Source organism: Girardinichthys multiradiatus, chromosome 1 (assembly GCF_021462225.1).
Source record: "Girardinichthys multiradiatus isolate DD_20200921_A chromosome 1, DD_fGirMul_XY1, whole genome shotgun sequence".
Taxonomy (NCBI): Eukaryota; Metazoa; Chordata; class Actinopteri; order Cyprinodontiformes; family Goodeidae; genus Girardinichthys; species Girardinichthys multiradiatus.
In genome coordinates, this window is record NC_061794.1 from 8,388,252 (window position 1) to 8,402,849 (window position 14,598).

General features: G+C 42.1%; 1 protein-coding gene across 1 annotated transcript; it reads left to right on the top strand.

The window, feature by feature from the left end:
* The first annotated feature begins 10,499 nt into the window (after positions 1 to 10,499).
* Positions 10,500 to 14,164, top strand: pim1 (Pim-1 proto-oncogene, serine/threonine kinase). Its single transcript, XM_047379659.1, has 6 exons — positions 10,500 to 10,944; positions 11,122 to 11,228; positions 11,342 to 11,392; positions 11,483 to 11,849; positions 12,296 to 12,472; positions 12,571 to 14,164. The coding sequence occupies exons 1-6, from the start codon at positions 10,863 to 10,865 to the stop codon at positions 12,789 to 12,791; spliced, it is 1,005 nt and encodes a 334-aa protein (XP_047235615.1). The 5' UTR covers positions 10,500 to 10,862; the 3' UTR covers positions 12,792 to 14,164.
* The last annotated feature ends 434 nt before the right edge of the window (positions 14,165 to 14,598 follow it).

The following is a 14,598-nucleotide window of genomic DNA, read 5'->3' on the forward strand; positions in this document are numbered from 1 at the left end:
CCCCCAGTACACCCGCTCCTCTCACTGACAATAAATGCATTACAACAGAGGAGCTGGAAGTGATGAACTAGGACATCATCATCAGCTTTTCCCTTGCTCTAAGATCACAAGTTCTGGTATGGGGACTCCAGTGATATGATTTCCAACAACAGAAACAAATGTTTCTATTGTTAGTATTTGCCTCCCATAAGTTTAAACCCATTGAACTTTGTCATATTTTGTCACATTACAACCACAAACTGCAAATAAATGTGAAATCAAAGGAAAAGGATTCATGGTTTTCAAAGTTGTTTTAAATCAAAACATTAATGTACTAGTCACTAGTACTAGTCACCTAACTAGTACATAAAGTCCATATGTATATAATCTAATCTAATTTCACTATGAATACATCTGCTCTGTAAAGGAGTTGTTAGAAAAACAGCATAATGGAGATCAAGGATCACAGCAGACAGGCTAGGGAGAAGGTTGTGTTGAAGTTAAAAAGAGTTAGATTACAAAACAATATCTTCAGCTTTGAACATCTCACAGAGCTCTGTTCAATCCATCATCTAGAAATAGAAGGGATATGACTTAACTAACAACCTACCAAGACATGGATGTCCTCCAAAACTGACAGGTCAGGCAAGGAGAGCATTATTCAGAAAACCAGCCAAAGGGCTTATGGTAGCTCTGGAAGAGCTGGTGGGATCCAAATATCAGGAGGGAAAATCTGTTGAGAGCAACATCAATAGGGCTTTTATGAAGAGTGGCAAGAAGAAGTTGTTGCTAAAAGAAAGCCATAAGATGTCATGTTAGTGGTACTGCACATGTAGAATAAACCATGTGTAGAATAAACTGTTCTGGTCAAGTGAGGCCAAACCTGAACTTTTTGGTCTACATGCAAAATGCTATTTGTGGCAGAAAAGAACACAGCACATCACCCTGAACACACCATCTCCACAGTGAAACATGATGGTGGCAGCATCATGCTGTGGGAATGCTTTTCTTCAGCAGGGACACACATGGTGGTCAGAGTTGAAGGAAAGATGGATGGGGGTAAATCAGTCTTAGAAGAAAACATGTTCTAAGCTGCAGAAGACTTTAGATTGGGCCACAGGTTCCTCTTCCAGTAGAACTACGACCCTAAACAGAACCAGAGCTGCAATGAAAGATCAAGCCAAGGGCCATTCATGTCACCTGGCCTGCCTCCTGACAAAGTTCTCCAAGGATCCTCCACAGCTCCTGGTCAACCACCAGACAAGGTTCTTCATGGATTCTGCCAGTTCCCTAGTCGACCTCCAGACAAGGTTCTCAGTGGGCTCTCCATACCCTGGGCTCTCCATACCCCATACCCCCTGACAAGGTTCTTCAAGGGTTCTCCCAATTATCTGGTCCATTTCCAGACAAGGTCCTTAAAGGGTTCTGCGATTCCCTGGTTGAACCTCTGACAAGGTTTTTCTCCCTACGATGAACCTTGGAGGTCTCAAGGTCTGGTCGACCTTCAGACTTCCTGTGCCACCTCCACCTCAAGCATCCAGGGCTTCATCTCTGCCACTACCGAACCTCTAGCTTTCCTGCTCACTGGCGGCCTCCTATGTTCCTGTGCTGTCAGAGGCCTGCACACCTCCTTCGCTGTCGCCGACCTGCAGATCTCCTTTGCCTCTTTGCCTTAAGAGCCCCCCTTTGCCCGCCCTGTTTGGGTTGTTTCTCAGGGGAGGATCCCCAGGGACATTACTTTGCATACTTGTTTTATATACCCTGTAAGGTTCTTCCTTGTGTTTCTGTTTATCGCTATTCAGCTCCTTTCTAGTTAATTAGTCTCCCTCCTCCTTAGCTCCCTGTCTTCCTCTGCATCAGCTGTTTCACATATTTCCTGATCGCCACACACCTGCATCCCATTTCATCCCCCACATATCCTTCAGTATATATAGCGCTGTACTCAAATTGTTCTCAGCCAGATCCTTTAGTTACACTCATCGTTTCTATGCCCGTTGTCCATCTTTGCACCTGGTGTTCATCATCCTGCTCTCCTTGTGTTTTTCTTGTCCTAATTTAATAAATATGTTATGTTCATCCAACATTCCAATCTGCACCTGGTTACTGCTCCATTCCCATACAACATAAGGACCAAATAGTGTTTTGGTGTGTCCTGCAGCCTTTGGTTAACCAAACACAGGGTTTTCTACATGCTTCCTTTCTATTTACCACACCGACATTGGATATATGCTGTTCAAGCTCTTAAATTAATTCTAATGTCAGCAACATTTGTGCTACTCCAAAACTTGCTCATAATTACAGTCAAATCCCGCCTAGCTAAGTCTTTCTGCAAGATGATATTTTCTAGTTTTGCTTTAAGAGGATATAGGAGAATCCTTTCTGTCAACAGTGTTATTATCGAGAGGAAATTCCCAGAATAAAGGAGGAAATGTTGTTTCCTATGATCTAAACCCCATAACAGACAAATCTGAAGCTGACAACAGTCTCATTATTGCAACCATTCATACCCTTAAAAGCCTCCTGCCTTATTTCACTCACAAATTATCCTCAATTCACTTTAACAAGCACAACAACGGCCATAACAAACCATAAATAGTCTCTTCGGTAATCAAGTTCTTCAATCGGGACAAGTGGAGCTAATTCCTCAGAGGAACAGTCTGAGTGGCGCTACATAGGTATGCCAATAACCTCTGACCCTGAACAAGGCTGTGATGACATGAAAGTTGACCTCTGGTGACCTTAGGGGTATGCAACAAACCTTGTGTGGGGTTTTCCCACAAAGACCACCTTTTGATGTCTATCAGAGGTTTTTCTCATGGCCCTGTTGGTCAGGACTTCCCAGGTCCAGCAGGGAGGAGGGGGAAAATAGGCTACCTGAGCAGAGGTCAGGCCACACCGGAGGTTGAGTGCCCTGCTGCAGCTCTTTTTTCCTTTAAGTGACCTCTAAAAATAATTTGCCCTTCCCCATCCCTCTCACACGTCAGCCTGCACACATACGGAAGCTGTCCTTATTTGGGGAGGGTTAAAAACACTTTGCAGCTAAATTGGAAGCACGACAGATGATGTTTCAGCGTTTGTTTATTTGTGGATATTTCAGCGTGTGTCAGAGTGAAGAGAATATGTTGGTGACTGAGAGACCAGTGTGCTCAGAGGGGGCCGCAGCTAAACCCACTGCTGGCCTCAGACATGTTTCTGCAGTAAGATCAGAGCTGAGTGGATTGGTAAGGTAACATTTACTGACAGCTTAGATGGTGAGCAAGAGGACGTCTGGGTCAAAAGCTGTGCATCAGTGCCATCCGTGCTTCAACAATAAATTCCTTGCTGTCAAATCCAAAGTGGTTTGAAATTATGTCCCTGAAGGCTTCATTGTCTGGCAAGCCAATAAACATAAACGACATGGGCAGGCTGTGTTTGTGGGAGCAAGGTGATTCTGCTCTTCCTGCTGAGCTGCAGGGCAGCTTTACAACCACCCTCTAATTATGTGCTAATCTTTGTCAATCACTGACGAGGCGCTCACAAACAGCACGAGGCACCTTGTATTCCACTGTTTCTGCAGCCCAACTGTCCATGATATCTCCAGGACAAACTGGACTGATACGCCTTCAACACACCTTGTTGTTGAAAGAGCCGGTGCAGAAATAACGGGAAATGCCATTGGGCTGTGTCGGCTTCTACTTGTCTGGTCAACTCCTTTTCATTTTTCCTGATGCTTGCAGAGTTAAAGCAGATGGGATTTGCAGCGGCAACTTGAAGAATTGATTGGCTCATCATTATGACTTCTGTGCACAAAAGTTCTTCAAGCAGAGCCAAGTGATTGGACCTTTTACCTCAATAAGCAGAGAAAGACAGTGCCTTGCAAAAGAACCTGTTCTTCACATTTTGTGACATTTCAACCACAGATCTTCAGTGTATTTAAGGAGGATTTTATGTAAGCAATACATAATTGTAAAGCAAAGAAACATGTTTTTTTGACAAAACTTTTTATAAACATTTTACAAATGAGAATATGAAAAGTGTGGTGTGCATTTGTTCTCAGCCCCATTTTCTCTAATACACCTAAATAAAATCCAATGCAACTAACTGCCTTCAAAATTCTATGAAATAGTGAATAGAGTCCATATGTGTAATTTAATCTCAGTATAAATACAACCTACCAAGACACTCTGAACAACCCTTAACCCCAGTCACACATAGTAGTGGTAGCATTATTCTGTGGGATCGGTTTTCTTCAGTTGAGACAGGAAAGCTTATCACCGTCGATAAATGGATGAAGCTAACAGTTGTAAGGTAGTCCTGGAAGAAAACCCGTTAGAGGGTTGGGACTGTGGCGGAGGCTCGGCTTCCAGCGGGACGACCCAGAACATAAAGCCAAAGATTCAATGGCATGGTCATAGCATATTCACGTGTTAGGACGCTCAAAATCCAGACCCAAATCTAACTGATAATCTGTGGTAAGACTTGAAAAATATGGGGGCAGAGGTGCAACAAGGGTAAAACACAGAACCCATAATCAGAGGCTTCAGTCCTCTACACAGACCATTGAGGTTCAACTCCTTGCCCAGGCGTCCTGCTGCATGTCATCCCCCTCTCTCCACAACTTTCCTATCAGCTTACTGTTGAAAAAAATTAGAATATAAAGTTAAAGACTAATTCTCAAAGAAATTCTATAATCTATTCGGAATGAGTTTGTGCTACATTATCAAGAAGAATGGAAAAAATATATAAAACAGAGGAGCTAAATACCACATTTGCCACATTTTTAAGATGTTTATTGTAAAAACATTTGACACCATGTATCATTGTATTTCCATATAAAATTTCAATAAAGTCAATTGGGTCTGTGTTTATACAAGGTATACTACAGTTTAAGAGGTGTGAATACTGTAAAGGGAAAAGATGGAGGGGTGAATCATATCCTCTGAAAACAATTTTCACTTAGTTAATGTGTTACAAAGGAAGTATCGTAACTTTCTAAATAAGTTTAAGGGTGGAGTATGAGGTCAAGGATGACTTGAAAGGTCAGGGAGATAAAGGAAGTTATGGGAGCCTTCAGTTTGTTGCAAGGCTAAAACATTGCATAACTTTACAGTATCGAGATTGAGTGGAACATGTGCTCCTTTAGGTAGATGCTGTGTAGTGTCCCTGCATAAGGTTTTCAGCAGCAGAGTGAAAAAAATGTTCCTAATTCAAAGTTTCCTAATTCATTCATTTAAATATAAAACAATTTAATTTTATTGAAAAATTAATGAGAATAAACATTTAAACTTTGACATGGCCAAAATAAAAATAAAAGTAATTTTAACTAAGAAAGATCTTAGGTGTTGGGTTTTAACAATGTAAAAAAAGGCAACTTCAAATAATTAATTCCACAGAATTGTGCACATACAGCTTAACCTTTTTCATGAAGAAACATACTCTGGTGTTGTGTAACATACCTCTGGGCATGGTTTCTATTTCTCTAGAAAGAGGAAGTAATTCATAGAAATATGGCTATTGCGTACGTAAACCAAATAATCAGCCAGAGCGCTGTTTTTTTCCACTGGTTGCCTCAAACATTTCTGCATTGAGAGTATGTCTGATATTAATGAAAGGCTAGCTACAATTTGATGCTGATCAAATGTGCTGCAGCACAGAGATGTCTGCTGATTGTCAAAAGCGAGATGTCCTGCTTTACTGTAAGAACTTGCCGCCAGGGCCCCTCAGGGGTAACTGAGACTTCCAGATATTGGTGTGAGCAGCTGGTCCCAAACTAATAATATGTCCCTCTGACAGATGGGGTTGGATGGCTGTCATTCGAACCCTGCTGATCCATGCAGCCAGGCATATGTGCAGCCCCCCCCACCCCAAAAACCCATGTGCTCACTGGTGGCGTTTCCACGTCACTCTCATATTTTCAGGGCTCTCCATTTACACGCACTTCTTCAGCACCCCTGACTAAACAGAATGAACTGATGAACTCAGAGCTCACTTCTGACGGCAGCACCTCTGCTGCTTTAGCTGATAGATACAGATCAAATCATGTTAGAAACACAGAATCATCTAATATACTGATAGATGTTCAGTAGTCTGTTAAAGTATTCATATGCCTTACAAAATTTTCACATCATAACCACAACCCTTAATGTTTCCTTTTTTTTTTCAAATGAAACTCTAAAATAAGTGCTGTGCATTTGTTTTCAGTCCTCCTGAATCAATACTTGTTAAAACTACATTTCACTGCAGTTTTAGCTACAAGTGTTGTGAAGTGTATCTTTACCAGTTTTTTACATCTACAGACAGACAGACATTTTTGCACATTCTTATTTGTAAACTGTGAGATTGGATGAAAAATCATCAGAGAACATAGAATTTTGATTGTTGCCACAGATACGCAATTGGATTTATGTCTGAACTTTGACTAGGCCATTCTAGCACATCGGTGTGCTTTAATCCAAACCACAGGTGTCAAACTCCAGTCCTCGAGGCACCGGCATCCTGCAACTTTTAGACATGTCTCTTTATCAATACACCTGAATCACATTAGGCCATTTACAAGACTCTTTTAGTGTATGAGGAGGTGATTCAGTCCTTTGATTTAAAAGTGTTGGAAGTGGGATTCATCAAAACGTTTAACAGTTTGACACCCCTGACTAAACCATTCCACTGTAACTCTGGCTGTATGTTTAGGGTTTTTAATCTTGCTGGAAAGTGAACCTCTACCCTGGTCTCAAGTGTTTTGCAGTCTCAAACAGGTTTCTGCCCAGGATTACCTGGTATTTAGCTCCATTCATCTTCCCACCTACTCTGGCCAGTTTTCATGTTGCTGCTGAAGGAAATCCTCCCCACACCATGTTTCAGGGTAGAGGTGGTGTGTCGGGAGTGATGTATTGTGTTTATTTTCTGCTTCATATAGTGTTCTGCATATATGGCAAAAAGTGCAACTTTGGTCTCATCTGACCTGCTTACCTTCTTCTACCTGTTTGCTGCAAACAGAATTGTGTAATGGTTTATTTCAAAAAAGCACTTTTATCTTGCCAGATTTGTGGAGTGCACAACTATTACTTGTCCTGTTGACAGATTCTCCCACATGAGTTCTGGATGTCTGTTGCTCCTCCAGAGTTATCATAGGTTGCATTTCCATCGACCATCAAATTGCGCAAATTGAAATTACGAGAAAAACTCCAGTTTTTCAATCAAACGATTTGCGCTAGGATGAAGTGTTTTTTTTGGCTGTATCGAAATTTGTGTCACAAAACTGCAATGGAAACACTTTTTTTGCATCACATGAGTCACGTGATAAGGAACCAGATGTTACTACTAGTGAAAAAGACGAAGAATACGACAGGAAGTAGTAGGAGGATGATGGCACAGCATGTTTGGATTCATCAGGAGACGGCGTATTTTTAAAATTTAGTTTGCTACACGGGCATTTTTAGATTTGAAAAAGCAAAGAAATGCAAGCATTTACCAAGATCTTGAAGCGGCCATCTGTCGCCCCATGTTTTTCAATGAGTTATCACTTGAACAAACTTATTTACGTGTGATTTTAATTGTATTTCTTATGTAATGGGAACATCGGAATTGCAAATTGTGTTTTTTCGACATTGGCAGAATATTGACAAAGTTTTGCGCACATTTGTAATGGAAACGCAGCTACAGATCTCTTGGCCACTTCTCAGACGTCCAGCCTGTCACGTGCTGGACTTGACAGGCTTATGTCCTTTTACGTAACATAACGTTCATGTTACGTGAAAGGACATGATTTGGTAGAATAATGGATTGAACAGTGCTCTTTGAGATGTTTAAAGATTTCAATATTGTTTAATAATCTAACCCTGGTTTAAACTTCTGTACAACCTTTTTTCCTCAATAATGTTCTCTCTAGAAAACCTCTGAGGCCTTCACAGAACGGTTTTATTTATATGAAGATCTAATACAGGGTGGACTTTCTTACTAACATGGTGACTTATGAAGACAATTCGTTTTATTTAGGGGCTACAGAGGAAATGCATGCCACATTTTGGATTTTTATTCATATAAAATTATGAAACTCCCTTTACTATGGCTATTTACTAGATAGGTAAGGGCAAACTGTTGCTCTGGAGTTCATTTACAGTACTGTGCAAAAGCTTTAGGCTGGTGTGAAAAAAATGCTGTAAACAAAGAATGCATTCAGAAATATTAATGATGATTGTTTATTTTTATCAGTTTACAAAATGCTAAGTGAGCGAACCCAAAAATACAGCCAAGAACAGAAGATCTATGGTTAGTTCTCCAAGATGTTTGGGACAACCTACCAGCCGAGTTCCTTCAAAAACTGTGTGCCAGTGGACCTAGAAGAATTGAGGCTGTTTTGAAGGCAAAGGGTGGTCACACCAAATATTGATTTGATTTAGATTTCTCTTTTATTCATTCACTGCATTTTTTTTGATTGAGGAAAATAAATGATTAATACAAATTTTTTAAAGTATTCTTTGTTTGCAGCATTTTTTCACAACTGCCTACAACTTTTGCACAGTACTGTATTTAGAGGTATCAGATTAAATGTGTCTTTATACAAATTCATTCCACAATTTTCAGATTTTTTTTTGTAAACAATTTGAGAACCATGTATGAAACCATGCTGAAAGCCATTTCCTTCCACTTAATAATTGTTTTGGTATTCCACATCAGATTCCAAATAAAGAAACCAAACTCGATGACTTTAACAGGAAAAAATGTGAATATTTTTGCAAGGCTCTGTATTTCTTAAAAAAATACACACGGCAGAGAAGAAAAAGCTGGGATTAGAATATATTAATAATATAGTAAGTAAGTAGTAGGAGATTATTAAGAAAAGACAGAGATTAGGAGAGCCTTAACTGCTCAGGCAGATCATCCCAAATTTCAATCTGGATTCAGAATCAGCAAGTGGCCTCGGTCTCAGGACCTCATGCTGAACACAGGCTGGTAACAAGAGAGCTCTGCAATTTGAATGCTTGAAAGTAAACAAGATCCCTTCAAGCATATAAACTTTGCACATAAAGAAGATGGGGGGGAGGAGAGCTTTAACTAAGGATTGAATTCAGGCCAGAAAAATGGGAAAACAGTGTTATTACCTTTTAAAAGACATGCAGAAGTGACATGTTCTTTATCTGCAGCATGCTTAATGAGTCACAAGTAGCAGCCACGCAGTGCCAGAGATGATTTGCATACAGTCTTTGCCTCTCACACTTGAGAAGGTATCTGAAGAATTTGCCTGGTTTTTTTTTTTTTTTTTTTTCAAACTCCAGCGTGAACAGTCGTCTTTTGCAAGTTTCATTCCACTCACTCAAGATGACCTGCAGACTTCCAAAGAAATGCTCCACTGTTATATTATTATTTCCTTATTTTTTAAGTATAATAACTCCTATTTCATCTTGAAATTTGAGTTTTATTTTCGAAGTTGTACAAATTCAGTAGATCATAACTGTGACATGTTTACAAAATGGCACGAAGTTTCCAAGGTAAACAAAAGGTGAGTTGAACCAAGAGGCGGGGAGGGAGAAAAGAAGGAGCATGCCATTTAGACAAAAACATGCGCGGGAAAAGCAAGGCGGAGAGACGAGGAGTGGAGAGGGGAGGAGGTGACGGGGTGAAAGGGGGGAGGGTAAATGGAAGTCTTTTTATCTCCAGTTTCCCACATCCTGTGAACGGGCCGCAAACGCGGCCACCCAATTTGAAAGAATGAGCGGAATGCGCCTTTTCTCCTCCTGCACCGCTTTGATGCGCGGCGGCGCAGTTTGAGAGACACCGTCAAACAAGAGGGAGAGAGCTTCGCTGCGGCCAATAAACTGCTTTGTTTTAATGCGAAAGCAGTTAGGTAAATGGCTGATTTAGCAGATGAAATCAGAAACGATTGTCTGCTTTCGGGTTGTTTGTGCCTCTATGTGCAAAACAGTCTTAGTACCAAGTCGGCCGGTTCTGTTTTCGGATGCAAGAAAAGAAACATTAGAAGCAAACTATTTAAAGCTTAAAGCGAATATTAATCATTAGAACATTTTTATGTAGTTTTATCAACTGGGTGTATACTCTAAAAGCACATTTCTAAATAACAATTATAATATAGGCTATTCAAGTATAGTCAAATTAATAGAAAAACTATTCATATATGTATGTTAGTTATTTACATTCATTTAGATTAGTTAATATTTATATTGGTATATTGATACATATTCATTACATCTAGGTTAAATAATGAGATAGAAGTGTAAAATAAAAAAACTGGGGATATTATTTTTGTTTTGAAGGGAGCAGGAACGCTTGATTTTGAATTTGCATCTCCTTCCAATATGAATTTATAATCACCCATTAGTCTAACCCTTTTTTGGCGCGTTTTGATTCCCGCCACGTCTGTCTGGCCTTGTCGGTTATGAGGGTGTCTCTATTTTCATTCTGTGATTGACGTGCGTTTGGAATCCGTATCTGCGTCCCCATTGGCTGACAGAGGTAAAGAAAGGCGGGTTAATAGAGACGCCGAAGCGTACGGTTACGCCTTCTACTACCGCCTTATAAGCTTCCTACCCCCAGCTTTTTGTTTCCAGGAGCCGGTATCTGGCCGAGTCGTTGGTGTCTTCTCTTTGTGATCTCGTTTTACTCTTGTGTTTACAAATATTACGGGAAACACCTGCGCTTTAGCTCCAGTTTCATTTTAAAGAGATCATATTTGGACGTCTAGTCGACATTTTTGGTTTTGGCATTTGTACTTCCCTGGACTACAGGCGGATTTTGTCTTCTGTCTGGATGAAAGGATTCCTGCCGCATTTTTTTGTTCCTGCAACGCGGACACGCAGCCCAACAAGCAGCGACGGGAAGCTCCTTCTATCGGAATAAAACATAACAAGCCGTGTTCGCCGAGCTTCGCCGTGCTGGATTGGATTGAAGGAATGCTGCTGTCCAAGCTGAATTCTCTGGCTCACATCTCCGCTGTGGATATGCCAGCGAAAATGCAGCTCCAAGTTCAGCAAGGTTAGACGCCCTGTTCTCTTTTCTCCCTCTGTGTTCTGCTGCGCTGTCTATGGAGAGACGGGGCTACAGTAATGGCTGGCCGCCCATTCCTGAGGCTTCGCTTGCTAATTAACAAGGACACGCAGGGCATTCCGCCTTCTCTGGTATTCACCGGCTGTGTTTCTGTGTTTGTTGCAGTGAAGGAGAAGGAGCCTTTCGAGAAGCTTTATCAGGTCGGTGCAGTGCTGGGGAGTGGCGGCTTCGGCACAGTTTACTCCGGTACGAGGACTTCCGACGGAGCTCCGGTTAGTCCACTTTTCGCCCTTTTGTTTGTATAAATATCATTTTAAAAATGGCTGCTTTACATATTTTGTTGCTTTATACGTCTTCTGACGCGGTCTCTTCTGTGCCATGCTAGGTCGCTGTCAAACATGTGGCCAAGGACAGAGTGACGGAGTGGGCCGAACTGGTAAGAAACTATTAATATTTACCTTTAACGATAACACCTGTTCCTAAGACATTTAATGTAATACGTGGATATTTATCGGTGTTTCTTCAGGCTAATGGGTCGCGGGTTCCGCTGGAGATCTTGCTCCTGAAAAAGGTCGGCACGGGCTTCCGCGGCGTCATCAAGATGCTGGACTGGTTCGAGCGGCCCGACAGCTTCATCATAGTTATGGAGAGGGCCGAGACCGTCAAGGACCTGTTCGACTTTATCACCGAGAAGGGCGCTCTGTCCGAGGAGCTGGCGCGGAGCTTCTTCCGCCAGGTGCTGGAGGCCGTGCGGCACTGCCACAGTTGCGGCGTGGTGCACCGAGACATCAAGGACGAGAACATCCTCATTGACCTCCGCTCCGGCGAGATGAAGCTCATCGACTTCGGCTCCGGGGCCCTGCTCAAGGACACCGTCTACACGGACTTTGACGGTAAGTTGATTAAAACAAACAGTTTGAGTATTTTTAACCCTCCAAATTAGTCGCACAGTATGTGGACTTTCGAGTCATATAACAGAAATTCCTGGGTTGAGTCATCTACCATCGTGACTGTAGCCTTGCCGCCCCCTAATGGCGGGAAGCGGTATTTTTACAACTCAAAGTTTGTAAACAAAGTCACATGTCTGCTCACCCCCTCCCACATGCACTCCTAGTCTCAACACAAACACAGCCAGTCATGCGGCCTGGCACCTAAGCTATGATCAAGTCTTTATGGTAAACAAGCTCAGCTGATCCTCAATGCTTTCATTTTCAGTATTATAGTGTAAATAAATACAGTTAGTGGGGTTTTTAAGGGTGTTGCTCTCTGGTGTATCTTATTGTAACTAATTATTATGTACTTACAATTAGTCCCCTTTTATCACTTTTTTGTCTGACAGGCACAAGAGTGTACAGTCCACCAGAGTGGATCAAGTTTCATCGCTATCATGGCCGTTCCGCCACAGTTTGGTCCCTGGGCGTCCTGCTGTACGACATGGTGTGTGGAGACATCCCGTTTGAACATGACGAGGAGATCATGAAAGCACAAGTTTTGTTTCGGAGGAAGATCTCCACAGGTAACTTCCTGTTCCTGTGCACATCTCTACAGTGCTTGTTTCTATAGTTTATGTTGACTGTCTTCTAATTGGTCATTTCTTCCCTGTTCCTCCTCCAGAATGCCAGCAGCTGATCAAGTGGTGTCTATGTCTGAGGCCTGCTGACCGCCCGTCCCTCGAGGACATCATCAACCATCCGTGGATGCAGAACACATCCCCATCGGTGGTACCCTCCACAGTGCAGACAGAGAAGTCGGCGACGGAGATCAGGCTGCACAGCATCGCTCATGAGCCCACCGCCTTCATATCCACCACGGTGGCTGTGGCCGTCGCCCGGTGATTGGGCTCAGCTCCAGACTCACCTGATCTGAACTTTACTGCACTGACACAAAGAGACTATTACAAAAGACTTGCGTAATAGACTTGAAAGACAGAGGGGCAGGGTAAGTGTAATGACCGAGGCCTTCGCAGAACCTCTCTGCTCGCAGCTATGCGGGCCCAGGCGCCAGGAGGGCGCGCACAGAAACCCTCGGTCGAGCAGCACGTGGTACAGCCGTCCTGTGCGACAGCAAGGAGATGGTCCGGGTTATGTAATCTCTCACCACGCAGCATTCCGCTCGTTTCCTCTGAACAGGAAGAGTGGAGGCGTTGGTGAGGAGTTTAAAAAAGTGCCTTATGTGAGATTGTTTTAGGGAAGGGGAGCCTGAAAATACTTGAATTTATGAACAAACAAAAAGACACCCTTTTTTTTTCTTATTTACTCTTTACAAGGCTTGTTTTTCCTCTCATGGGCCTAGATCAGTAAAGCCTGTGTCATTTTTACAACCACTACTATCACCACTACTCCAATGTCATTAGCAACCAGACGACCTCATAGCGCCGGCAGCAACTCGTGCAAACAAAATCAAGAGGAAAAAAAAACACTGGACTTACCTCATGTCTGTTTACTTCAAACCTCCACCTCTTCTCTACAACCTGTCCTTCCTCCTCTTCCTGTGTTGTACTGTATACAAACACAAGGCTTAAGTCAAAAGCGTTCATTCGCACAAAACAATGCAAAGCTGACCACACCGAGATACAAACACCTCCTGCTCTTCAAAGGCTTCGATTTTTGGGGGGGGGGGGGGGTTCGAAAGAAATATGCCTCGTACATGTCTTAAAAATTCAGTGGGGGAAAAGAATTGTACATAAGAATGATATTTATTATTGTCGTGACAGCTTTCCCACAAGCAATGAGCTACTTTTTTGGGGGAGGGGGGGGGGCAGAATTTATTTATTTATTTATGAGAGAATTTCAGCTGTCTATGAATGTATATATTTCATTCCACAGTCACTGAAGGGCCCACAGATTAAGAGAAAAACAAAGATGGATTTTTGTGTTTTGACCATATTTATTATGGCTTGAAATCTACAAAGAGCAGATGTGTGTGTATGTTTGTGTATGTCATGTAAATAAAGTGTAAATAGTCATGAGAAGCACTTCCATTTTTAATGTATGTAAACATCCAATATCTACTGATGGTAACCAGCATCGTTACGCTGGTTTTGAGTGAATGGTGTGTGTGTGTGTGTGTGTGTGTGTGAGAGAGAGAGAAAGCTCGCTGCACAATCGCAGCTTGGATTGTTTTTGTTTTTCCACCCCTCGATTTAGATTTGTAAATTATGTTAGAAGCTATTTTTATATGATTTCAATAAATATTTTTTTTAACTCGATTCTCGGCTCCTGTGTATGATTTTCAACTTTGGTTCTGTCGCTACACAAGAGCTGTGTTTATTATGGACGCCTACATGAGTTTAGTAGGTTAGAAGGTTATACAACTTCCTGTTTGACACTTTTGTAGAAAAACAGTCGACGCGGGAAGCTGATGGGGAGATAAGAGGTGGCAGATGGCAGCGAAAAGGCCCCGAGTGTTTATGTGGTTACTGAGATATGAAAACAAGTTTATTACAGGCACTGTTGACGCTCAGGTGGAGAAAACTGGCTTCAGTTTCTGGGCTGTTCTCCATTTAGAGTTAAATTCACAAAAATAGCAGTGTTTAGAGGAGGCACCTGGCAACAGGACAAATGAACTACATTGGCCAAGTCAATCATGCACTTATCCAGAGCAAAGCTGCCCTGGATGCCGTTAAAACCAGCTTTCCTGAGG

What these genes read in the sequence shown, in the direction of transcription:
- pim1 (XM_047379659.1), top strand. Translation starts at nt 10,863, where the DNA reads ATGCTGCTGTCCAAGCTGAATTCTCTGGCTCACATCTCCGCTGTGGAT. An exon ending in TGACGGAGTGGGCCGAACTG is followed by an intron (nt 11,393 to 11,482) that starts GTAAGAAACTAT and finishes GTGTTTCTTCAG; the next exon opens with GCTAATGGGTCGCGGGTTCC. An exon ending in CGTCTACACGGACTTTGACG is followed by an intron (nt 11,850 to 12,295) that starts GTAAGTTGATTA and finishes TTTGTCTGACAG; the next exon opens with GCACAAGAGTGTACAGTCCA.